The sequence below is a fragment of the Polypterus senegalus genome, chromosome 1 (genome assembly GCF_016835505.1).
Source record: "Polypterus senegalus isolate Bchr_013 chromosome 1, ASM1683550v1, whole genome shotgun sequence".
Classification (NCBI taxonomy): domain Eukaryota; kingdom Metazoa; phylum Chordata; class Cladistia; order Polypteriformes; family Polypteridae; genus Polypterus; species Polypterus senegalus.
In genome coordinates, this window is record NC_053154.1 from 335124622 (window position 1) to 335137477 (window position 12856).

Sequence of the window (12856 nt, forward strand, 5' to 3'; positions counted from 1 at the left end):
TAATCACAAGCACACACACACTAGCATCATTTTAGCATCACCAGATCCCCAAACCTTCATGTATTTGGAAGGAAATCGGAGCACACTGTGTAAACCCACCCATGCAAGCTCCAGGCAGGGAACACAAGGGACGTGACTCACTGCGAGGCAGACCGTGCCGCCACAACATGTGCAATTATTATCAGTGTTCATTATTTAAATTAACGACTTATCTGTAAAATATAACATACATACTTCAATGCAGTTCATCATGAAACTGATACCAAGTAGAAATCTAAGGATTCTAAATGTGCAGAGAGGTAGAATATCATAAATGTAATGTGTTCTGTGTGGCGATTGTTGCTGTCAGGTCAGGAGAGGAAGCCACAGAAACGAGCAGCGATTAACAACTGGGTCGGTTTTATGATGATGTTTACTTTGTTTAATGATAAAGTAAATTATGAGGTTAAAGTGGACATTTCAAGATTTAAAGCTGAAATATCCATGTTAATCACAAAATAGACCTTTTCACCGCGTCCTTAATTTTTTTTCTCTGTGGCTCAAATACGCTGCCATACATTCTGATGCTGTGAAAAAAAAAAAAGACCACACAGAAAATGGTATGTGAGACCTTAAAAATGTATCGTGTCACTACGGTGGGGAATCTGCGACGCTTTATTATAAAAGCACCATGGTTGCGTTTGCATGTCAGCATTTTACTTCACCACATCGAACCATTCATCAAACACATCAATCCCAGAGGATCCTCAAAGCAGCTTTCTGTCACATGTAGATAGTAACCAGAGACTCTGATGTGACATTCCAACTTTTATCACACTGCGGCCCCTGACTTTTTGCTGGCACTGCAACTCGTGCACACGTCGCGTTAATTTCTGAGGACGCGGCAAATGAACGCTGGAAACGTTTGGCAGCCATGCGTGTGCGTACGTGTTCTGAGTGTGAAGTTTAAACAAGCCCTAACAAGTTCACAGGTAGGTACAAACTTTACAAACAACAAATTACATAATGAGTTCACATAGTGACGCAGGTTTGTTTAAATAAACAGGAAGACAATGCAGTTAAGAACTGATTAACATAAATGAAGTCCAGCGATTTTATGTCCATTGATTAACTGTTAATGAACTATGGCCAGTTGACAACAGAGTAGAGGAAAACAAACACTCCTGGATTTGACTTCTCTCACACCTCCATCAACCCCTTTCCTCCTGGTTGAATGAGATTGAGGCCTGGATGTCCAAGAATTTCCTTAAGCTGAACATCATCAAAACTGAAGCTCTTTTAATTGGTATCCCCCCAACTTCGTTCGTCTGTAAATTGTATTTCATACCATTACCCTCTCCCCCTCTGTTACAAATCTGCGTGCCAAATTAGACTCCCATCTGTCATTTGATACACATGACCATCACCTCTGTAAAACTGCATGCCTTCATCTCTGAAACACAGCCAAACTCCGTCCTTGCCTGTCCCTTTGTGATGCTGAAAAGCTGGTTCATGCCTTTGTCTCCTCCGGGCTGGACTATTGTAATGCACTCCTCATCGGGATCCCTAGCAAGAGCCTTCAAAAGCTCCAACAAATCCAAAATAGTGCTGCAAGGATCCTGAGGAGGGTGCGGAAATATGAACACATTTCACCAATCCTTGTCACTTCATTGGCTCCCTATTCACCTCCGTATTGAATACAAACTCTGTTTGTTCACTCATCGGTGTATTCATGGAAATGCTCCACAATACCTTAAGGACCTTCTTATATTACAATCCACTACAAGAAACCTCCGTTTTGCAAATACCTACCACCTTCGCCTCCTATGACCAAACTTCATACAATGGGTGACCGAGCCTTTGCAGTCGCTGCTCCACGGCTCTGGAATGTCCTACCAGAGAATCTGAGAACACAGCAGATTGTGGGCTGTTATAAAAAAAAAAAAAAACTGCTAAAGACTTTTCTATTTAGGAAAGAATATTAACAGAAATGCCACTAATTATTGTTGTATCTCTGTTTTTATCTTTTGTCTTTGTTAATTTTTTTTTTTATGTAGCACTTTGAGATTTACTACAAATGTAATGTGCCTTATAAATAAAATGAATTATTATTTTTAAATTTAAATTAATAATTTATAAATTATTATTATTATTTTTTTTTTTTTTTTGTACAAATGACTAACAGATAGAGTTCAAAGCCAATCAGCAGCTCTGGTCAGGGAATGCTCTACTAAAGTTGTGAGCCTTTAATCTGAGAACAAAGGAGCATCTCTTATTTAAGCAGGAAGTTCTTCCACTTAACAAAAACAAAAAAAGTTTCAACTGCTACTGTTACTTGATTACTCCTTAGAATATGGAGTATGTTGGCATCTTGAGAACCTAATGTGTGGTTTGTAAGTAGTAGTAAGTTCATATACAGTGGAACCTCGGTTCACGACCATAGTCCGTTCCAAAACTCTGGTCGTAAACCGATTTAGTCGTGAACCGAAGTAATTTCCCCCATAGGATTGTATGTAAATACAATTAATCCGTTCCAGACTGTACGAACTGTATGTAAATATATTTTTTTTAAAGATTTTTAAGCACAAATATAGTTAATCATACCATAGAATGCACAGCATAATAGTAAACTAAATGTAAAAACATTGAATAACACTGAGAAAACCTTGAACAACAGAGAAAACTAACACTGCAAGAATTCACGCAACAGCGATACGAACCGTTCGCTAAAAACACTTTTTTTTTTTTTGTTTTTAATGAGTTTTAAGCACAGGGAAAAAAATGAACATTTGAAAAATCTGTAATTTAATAAACCACCAAGAAAAGTAACATTGCAACAATGCACGCTTCGAACCGATCACTGTAAACAGAAGTGAAGTGGAGGTTAAAATCCAATTGAAAAAAGTCTTCATTAAATACGAGGTTAAAACAATGCTCGAATCAATCTCTTTAAAAAGAAGCCTGGTACATTCTTTAACTGCCATCTTGGCCTTATGCATCCAGCCATCTCTCTCTCTCTCTCTCTCTGTGTGTGTGTGTCTCTTGCTCGCTCGTGTGTGTGTGTGTGTCTCTCTCTCACATCTGTATGTCTGTCTGTGTGTCTCTCTCTCTCTTGTTTGTGTGTGTGTTTGTTTCTCTCTCTCTCACTCACTGCACAGGGAGAGACTGAACACGTGCGGAAATCATTGGCGCGCACAAACCGAAAGGGAAACTGGTTTGTTCGTATACCGAATGTGTGGTTGTGAACAGATGCAAAAGTTTGGCGAACTTGTATGTGTTCTGAGACATTCGTGAACTGAGGTTCCACTGTACTTAGGTAGCCATTTAAGGCCTTACATTTGATAAGGATGATTTTGAAAATCTTCCCTAAGCATAACTGGAAGCCATTATAAGGTATTGAGGGCAGGGTTTATGTGCTCGTACTTTCTAGTTCTTGTAATGATTTTTGCAGCATTTTGAATTCACTGAAATCTGCATATAGGGTTATTTGAACATCCAGTGAATGACACATTGCACTAGTCAGTTCTAGAAATAAATGCATAAATTTATGTCTGCATATCCTCCAGTGTTGTCTTGCTATATGTATTATAGCTAATAGTGTTTCCTTTTGGCTTCAGTCCTAGACACAGCGGGCCAGGAGGAGTTTGGAGCCATGCGAGAACAGTACATGAGGACAGGAGAGGGCTTCCTGCTGGTTTTCTCTGTCACTGATCGAGGAAGGTAAGAGACAAGTGTGTCCCTGATATTGTGACTTTAGTGCTCTTAGTTTCATTGCATGGCTAGTTTTGCTTCCATGCCTTTAATATTCCAATAAGAATTGATAAAACATCCATGTAAAGAAAAAAAAAAATCTTCATGGTAATGGTGTTATCCCCAAGATAGATAGATAGAAACGTTATCAATCCCAAAAAGAGTAATAACAGCATACATGGAAGGGCACAAATATACATTTAACATTTATAATAACCTTAAATATACTAGCGAGGTACAAATACACATCCAGTCATATGAAAAAGTTTGGGAACCCCTCTCAGCCTGCATAATAACTTACTGTCCTTTCATCAAAAAAATATAACAGTGGTATGTCTGTCTTTTCCTAGGAACATCGGAGTCCTGGGTGTTTTCCGAACAAAGATTTTTAGTGAAGCAGTATTTAGTTGTATGAAATTAAATCAAATGTGAAAAACTGGCTGTGCACAAATGTGGGTCCCCTTGTCATTTTACTGATTTGAATGCCTGTCACTGCTCAGTGCTGATTACTTGCAACACCAAATTGGTTGGATGAGCTTGTTAAGCCTTGAACTTCATAGACAGGAGTGTCCAATCATGAGTGGTAAAAGGTATTTAAGGTGGTCAATTGCAAGTTGTGCTTCCCTTCGACTCTCCTCTGAAGAGTGACAGACAGCATGGGATCCTCAAAGCAACTCTCAAAAGATCTGAAAACAAAGATTGTTGAGTCTCATGGTTTAGGGGAAGGCTACAAAAAGCTATCTTAGAGGTTTAAACTGTCAGTTTCAACTGTAAGGAATGTAAACAGGAAATGGAAGGCCACAGGCGCAGTTGCTGTTAAACCTGGCAGGCCAAGAAAAATATAGGAGCGGCATATGCGCAGGATTGTGAGAATGGTTACAGAGAACCCACAGATCACCTCCAAAGATCTGCAAGAACATCTCGCTGCAGATGATGCATCTGTACATCATTCTACAATTTAGCTCAATTTGCACAAAGAACATCTGTATGGCAGGGTGATGAGAAAGAAGCCCTTTCTGCACTTACGCCACAAACAGAGTCGCTTGTTGTATGCTAAATTCAGGGACTGGGGTCCTTGTTATGCTTATTTTGGACACATCTTTAACACCATCACCCGGGTTTATTTTCTGGGTGTATCATCTTAATGCACTAAAATTGCTGAAGACTATATATATATATATATATATATATATATATATATATATATATATATATTTTTGCAAAATTCTTTTTTTTCTTTTTAAAGACTATATTGGTAACAGATATCTCTATCTTTTAACCTAAAGCGCTGCATGGGGCTTGTTTTGCTTTGGGCGTGCTCTGTCTCTGGGTATGTCAGAGGACTGGGACTGTGTGAAGTGGGTTTTAGCCTCACTGGGGAGGCAAAAGGGAGGGTGGGGGTTAAGGGGAGAGAAAGAGAGCAGGCTTGATCTATACCTAATCTATCATCTCAATCTTTATAATTATAACTATCAACGTAATAATAAGCTGCATGGCAACAACTCTTGGGGAAATAGGAAATTAAGACCTAAACTATTTCACTTCCAGTTAAGACTATAAAATGACATCAAAAACTCAGAATCAGTGTCTCCATGATGGGACAGTTAACCGTAAGCTGGAATGTTAAAGGCCTGAATCACGAATTAAAGAGAAAGAAAGTACTCTCACCTAACAGGTCTAAATGCTAAAATAGTATTTTTACAGGAAACCCACTTACTAAGCAAGGATCAGTTCCGGCTGCAAAAGACTGGACTGGCCAAATGTTCCATTCTAGTTTTACAAAGAAAACTAGAGGGTGGGAATTCTCATACATAGAACAGTACCATTTGTAGCATCAGATGTAGTATTGGATCCTGAAGGGAGATATGTAATGGTCATGGGAGACTTATCTAACTGTAAAATGATTTTGATAAATGTTTATGCACCTAATGTTGATGATAAGGAATTTATACAAAATTTATTTGCATCCATTCCCAATCTGAACACTCATAAAGTTATAATGGCTGGGGACTTTAATTGTGTTCTAAATCCACTTTTAGATAGACTTCCTCCACAGGGGGAACGGCATCTAACACCGCAAAGATAATTACAAAGTTTATAACTGATCACAACTTATCAGATCCCTGGAGGTTTTTAAACCCAAATTCAAGAACATATTCTTTCTACTCACCAGTACATCATTGCTACTCAAGGATTGATTACTTCTTTATAGATAATAACTTCTTGCCTAAGATTAAATCTTGTAAATACGATGCTATTGTTATTTCGGACCATGCACCTATGATCTTGGAGCTGAAATTACTAAGCCCCATACACTCACCCCAGATGGGCTCAACCGCTTCTATTAGCTGACGAGAATTGTACTGAATTTATATCCAAACAAATCAAATTCTTTCTAGAGACAAATACATCCCCTGAGATCTCTGCAGGAATACTCTGGGAAACTCTTAAGGCCTTCTTAAGAGGACAGATTATCTCATATCTTTCCCACAGAAATAAATCCGAAGCCAAGAAAGTAGCAGAGATAAAAAACGAAATTACTAAAATAGATGAAGAACATGCCAGACTACCAAGCGAGACTCTACATAGAGGAGGCAGGCTCTACATTCAGAATTAAACCTCTTGACAACTAAAGAAACTGAACAACTAATTTACAAATCCAGACATCATTATTATGAACATGGAGAAAGCTAATAAGCTTTTAGCTCAACAAATTCACAAGCAAGAAGTGCGATACGCAATCTCGGTAATCACTAACACGAACGGAGATAAAATCATCGAACACAAAAATATAATGCACACTTTCAGAGACTACTATAAATCCCTATATACTACTGAGTTTAAAGAAGACAATATACAATCTAATGCATTTCTGGATACATTACAGATACCACAAATAGGAACTTGATAAACCTCTGGCGTTATCAGAATTACTAGTTGCTATAAAGTCACTCCAAGGCGGGAAAAGCAGCAGGCCCTGATGGCTACCCTGCAGAGTTTTACAAGAAATTCTCCGCTCAGCTAGCTCCTCTCCTATTAGCAACATTTACAGAAGCCAGAGATAACCAATCTCTTCCACAAACCTTTCGCCAAGCACTAATCACTGTCTTTCCAAAACAAAATAAGGACTTATTACAATGTGCATCATACAGACCAATTTCACTTCTGAATAACGACGTTAAAATACTCTCTAAAATCATAGCTAGAAGGATGGAGAAAGTGCTCCCTCGTAATATCACAAGACCAAACTGGATTTATTAGGGGCCGACACTTATCTTCAAATCTTCGACGCTTGTTTAATGTAATATACTCCCCAACTAAATCAAACACCCCAGAAATATTATTATCATTGGATGCAGAAAAAGCATTGACATGATTGAATGGAAATACCTTTTACTACATTGGAGAAGTTTGGGTTTGGCCCAACATTTGTGCATGGATTAAATTACTGTATACTAACCCAGAAGCTTCAGTTTGCATCAATAACATTTGCTCAGACTACTTTAAACTAGAGCGTGGCACTAGACAAGGATGACCCTTGTCACCACTGCTGTTTGCAATTGCCATTGAACCACTGGCAATACATTGTCGAAATACTGATCAGATAAAGGGGATTAGCAGAGAAGGACTGGAACAGAAAATCTCATTATATGCAGATGACATGGTACTGTATATATCGGACCCAGAAAATTCTGTGCCTGCAGTCTTAGCAGCACTCACAGAATTTCAAAAGATCTCTGGTCTCAGAATTAATCTGAATAAAAGTGTACTCTTTCCAGTGAATTCTCAAGCATATAATATTAGATTAGACACCCTACCTTTTATCATTGCAGAACAGTTTAAATACCTAGGGTAAACATCACAAGTAAACATAAAGCTCTTTATCAACCGTCTGCATGGAAAAAATTAAACAAGACTTGCATAGATGGTCAACCCTTCATCTCACACTAGCTGGAAGAATTAACACTGTTAAGATGAATATTCTTCCTAAGCTCCTTTTTATTTCAAAACATCCAATATACATTAATAAATCATTCTTTAAGCAATTAGATTCAACAATAACCTCATTTATTTGGAATTCAAAACATCCACGCATCAAAAGAGCGACCCTACAAAGACAAAAGGCAGAAGGCGGCATGGCTCTACCTAACTTCCAGTTTTATTACTGGGCAGCAAATATACAGGCGATAAGAACCTGGACACAAATAGAAGAACATACACAGGCATGGACCGCAATAGAAGTAAAATCCTGCAGTACTTCTTTGTATTCCTTGCTCTGTGCTCCAATAAACACACGTTATCGGCAATACACTAATAACCCAATTGTGCTCCACTCACTTAGAATCTGGAACCAATGTAGAAAGCATTTTAAGACGGAGAAGCTTCTATCTGTGGCACCTCTGCAAGAGAACCACCTCTTTCAACCTTCACAAACATATGCAGTTTTAATATCTGGAAAAAATTTGGAATTAACTTGCTTAGAGATCTTTATATAGACAACGTCTTTGCTTCCTATGAACAATTACATTCCAAATTTAACATTCCAGCTACACATTTCTTTCACTATCTTCAAATCAGGAACTTTGTTAAACAGAACCTTCCAGATTTTCCTCATCTTGCACCCTCATCCATGCTGGAAAAATATTGCTCAATCTCAAGGACTTAGACTCCATCTCTACAATATATAAAATCATTTTACAATCCCTTCCTTTCAAAGACCCAAGAGGACACTGGGAAAAAGATCTCTCAATTAATATATCGGAAAAGGAGTGGAAAGTAGCAATGCAGAGAATTCACTCAAGCTCCATATGCACAAAGCATACAATTATACAACTCAAAATTATATAGCACATCTGTCTCGACTAAAACTCTCAAAATGTTTCCAGGGCATGATCCAACCTGTGAACGTTGCAACCAAGCCTCACTAGGTCACATGTTCTGGGCCTGCACCAAATTAACATTATTCTGGACAAAAATTTTAATTACCTCTCAGACAGCCTTGGACTCACAATCCCTCCTAACCCATTAACAGCTGTGTTTGGGGTTCTTCCAGAGGGGCTTAAAGTGGAGAAAGACAAACAAATTGTGATTCCATTCACTTTTGACACGCAGACTTATTCTGATAAACTGGAAGAATCCAAACTCTCCTCTTTTAAGTCATTGGGAAACCATCCATTCTCTTCCGCTTATCCGAGGTCGGGTCGCGGGGGTAGCAGCTTAAGCAGAGAGGCCCAGACTTCCCTCTCCCGGCCACTTCTTCCAGCTCTTCGGGAGAATCCCAAAGGCGTTCCCAGGCCAGCCGGAGACATAGTCCCTCCAGCGTGTCCTGGGTCTTCCCGGGCCTCCTCCCGGTTGGGCGTGCCGGAACACCTCACCAGGGAGGCGTCCAGGAGGCATCCTGATCAGATGCCGAGCCACCTCATCTGACTCCTCTCGATGCGGAGGAGCAGCGGCTCTACTCTGAGCCCCTCCCGGATGACTGAGCTTCTCACCCTATCTTTAAGGGAAAGCCCAGACACCCTGCGGAGGAAACTCATTTCAGCCGCTTGTATTCGCGATCTTGTTCTTTCGGTCACTACCCATAGCTCATGACCATAGGTGAGGGTAGGAGCGTAGATCGACTGGTAAATTGAGAGCTTTGCCTTACGGCTCAGCTCCTTTTCACCACGACAGACCGATGCAGAGCCGCATCACTGCGGATGCCGCACCGATCCGCCTGTCGATCTCACGCTCCATTCTTCCCTCACTCGTGAACAAGACCCGAGATACTTGAACTCCTCCACTTGGGGCAGGATCTCTCCTCCAACCCTGAGAGGGCACTCCACCCTTTTCCGGCTGAGGACCATGCTCTCGGATTTGGAGGTGCTGATTCTCATCCCAGCCGCTTCACACTCAGCTGCGAACCGATCCAGAGAGAGCTGAAGATCACGGCCTGATGAAGCAAACAGGACAACATCATCTGCAAAAGCAGTGACCCAATCCTGAGTCCACCAAACCGGACCCCTTCAACACCCTGGCTGCGCTAGAAATTCTGTCCATAAAAGTTATGAACAGAATCGGTGACAAAGGGCAGCCCTGGCGGAGTCCAACTCTCACTGGAAGCGGGCTCGACTTACTGCGGCAATGCGGACCAAGCTCTGACACGGTTGTACAGAGACCGAACAGCTCTTATCAGGGGTCCGGTACCCCATACTCCCGAGCACCCCCACAGGATTCCCGAGGGACACGGTCGAATGCCTTTTCCAAGTCCACAAAACACATGTAGACCGGTCGGGCAAACTCCCATGCACCCTCCAGGACTCTGCTAAGGGTGAAGAGCTGGTCCACTGTTCGCGACCAGGGACGAAAACCACACTGTTCCTCCTGAATCCGAGGTTGACTATCCGGCGGACCCTCCTCTCCAGAACCCCGAATAGACTTTTCCAGGGAGGCTGAGGAGTGTGATCCCTCTATAGTTGGAACACACCCTCCGGTCCCCTTTTAAAGAGGGGACCACCACCCGGTCTGCCAATCCAGAGGCACTGTCCCGATGTCCATGCGATGTTGCAGAGGCGTGTCAACCAAGACAGTCCTACAACATCCAGAGCCTTAAGGAACTCGGTATCTCATCCACCCGGGGCCCTGCCACCAAGGAGTTTTTTGACCACCTCAGTGACTTCAGTCCCAGAGATGGGAGAGCCCACCTCAGAGTCCCAGGCTCTGCTTCCTCATTGGAAGGCATGTTAGTGGGATTGAGGAGGTCTTGAAGTACTCCTCCCACCGACCCCAAGCGCCCCAGTGAGGTCAGCAGCGCACCATCCCCACCATATACGGTGTTGACACTGCACTGCTTCCCCTCCTGAGGCCGGACGGTGGACCAGAATCTCCTCGAAGCCGTCCAAAGTCGTTCTCCATGGCCTCTCCAAACTCCTCCCATGCCCGAGTTTTGCCTCAGCAACAACCGAAGCGCGTTCGCTTGGCCTGCGGTACCTATCAGCTGCCTCCAGAGACCCACAGGACAAAAAGTCCTATAGGACTCCTTCTTCAGCTTGACGGCATCCCTCACGCGGTGTCCACCAGCGGGTTCGGGATTGCCGCCACGACAGGCACCGACCACCTTGCGGCCACAGCTCCGTCAGCCGCCTCAACAATAGAGGCACGGAACATGGCCCATTGGACTCAATGTCCCCACCTCCCTCGGGACGTGGTCGAAGTTCTGCCGAAGGTGGGAGTTGAAGCTACTTCTGACAGGGGACTCTGCCAGCAGACCCTCACAACACGTTTGGGCCTACCAGGTCTGACCGCATCTTCCCCACCATCGAAGCCAACTCACCACCAGGTGGTGATCAGTTGACAGCTCGCCCCTCTCTTCACCCGAGTGTCCAAGACATATGGCGCAAGTCCGGCGACACGACCACAAAGTCGATCATCGACCTGAGGCCTAGGGTGTCCTGGTGCCAAGTGCACATATGAACACCCTTATGCTTGAACATGGTGTTCGTTATGGACAATCCATGGCGAGCACAGAAGTCCAATAACAAAACACCTCGGGTTCAGATCGGGGCCATTCCTCCCAATCACACCCTTCCACGTCTCACTGTCATTGCCCACGTGAGCATTGAAGTCTCCCAGCAAAACGAGGGAATCCCAGAAGGTATGCCCTCTAGCAACCCCTCCAGAGACTCCAAAAGGGTGGATACTCCAAACTGCTGTTCGCGCATACGCACAAACAACAGTCAGGACCCTTCCCCACCCGGCGGAGGGAGGCCACCCTCTCGTCCACGGGGTAAACCCCAATGCACAGGCTCCAGTGGGGGCAATAAGTATGCCCACACCTGCTCGGCCTCTCACCGGGCAACTCCAGAGTGGTAGAGAGTCCAGCCCCTCTCAAGGAGATTGGTTCCAGAGTCCAAGCTGTGCGTCGAGGTGAGTCCGACTATATCTAGCCGGAACCTCTCGACCTCGCGCACTAGCTCAGGCTCCTTCCTCTTCAGAGAGGTGACATTCCACGTCCCAAGAGCCAGTTTCTGTAGCCGAGGATCAGACCGCCAAGGTCCCGCCTTCGGCCATCACCCAACTCCCACTGCACCCAACCTCCTTGGCCCCTCCCATAGGTGGTGAGCCCATGGGGAGGAGGACCCACGTTACCTCTTCGGGCTGTGCCCGGCCGAGCCCCATGGGTGCAGGCCCGGCCACCAGGCGCTCGCCATCGAGCCTCACCTCCAGGCCTGGCTCCAGAGGGGGCCCGGTGACCAGCGTCGGGCAAGGGAAAGCGTCGCCCAAGGTTTCACTCATCATTGGAGGTTTGTTGAACCGCTCTTTGTCTCATCCCTCACCTAGGACCAGTTTGCCTTGGGTGGCCCTACCAGGGGCATAAAGCCCCGGACAACATAGCTCCTAGGATCATTGTGACACGCAAACCCCTCCACCACGATAAGGTGACGGTTCAAGGAGGAGTCATTGGGAAACCGATGTGTTATATTATTTGAAATTGAAAAAAAAAAAAATCAAATACTCAGTTAGAGGATCCGTACAGACTTTTTTCAAAATATGGCAGGATCTAATCAGTAATATTTTAAAATAAGTTCATGAAGCGTAGAAAATGTATTAATTTAAAAGCTGTAAAATTTTCACACCGTTTGGCTTGCTCTCTCTCTCAAGGGTGGGGATCGATCTGTTCTTAACTCAATTTTTCTTTTTGTAAAAACTTGATTGCTTTGTATGGATTACAATAAAATTAATAATAATAAAAAAAAAAAGTCGAGGGTCGGATGAATTCAACCCAATATCAACAAATTCTTCAGGATAATGTTCAAGCATCAGTCAGAAAGTTGAAGTTACGCAGGGGTTGGATATTCCAACAAGACAATGACCCAAAACACAGTTCAAAATTTACAAAGGCATTCATGCAGAGGAAGAAGTACAATGTTCTGGAATGGCCGTCACAGTCCCCTGACTTGAGTGTCATCGAAAATCTATGGGATGATTTGAAGCAGGCTGTCCATGCTTGGCAGCCATCAAATTGAACTGAACTGGAGAGATTTGGTATGAAGAATGGTCAGAAATACCTCCATCCAGAATCCAGACACTCGTCAAAGGCTACAGGAGGACAGCGTCTAGAGGCTGTTAGATTTGCAAAAGGAGGCTC

General features: G+C 43.2%; 1 protein-coding gene across 2 annotated transcripts in view; it reads left to right on the forward strand.

The window, feature by feature from the left end:
* The window catches only part of rras2 (RAS related 2), a 127915-nt gene that overhangs the window by 83474 nt on the left and 31585 nt on the right, over window positions 1–12856 (forward strand). For both annotated transcript variants that reach the window (XM_039738885.1, XM_039738894.1), the window contains exon 3: window positions 3597–3699. In XM_039738885.1, coding sequence (XP_039594819.1) covers window positions 3597–3699 — 103 coding nt within the window. The remainder of the gene's footprint in view (window positions 1–3596; window positions 3700–12856) is intronic.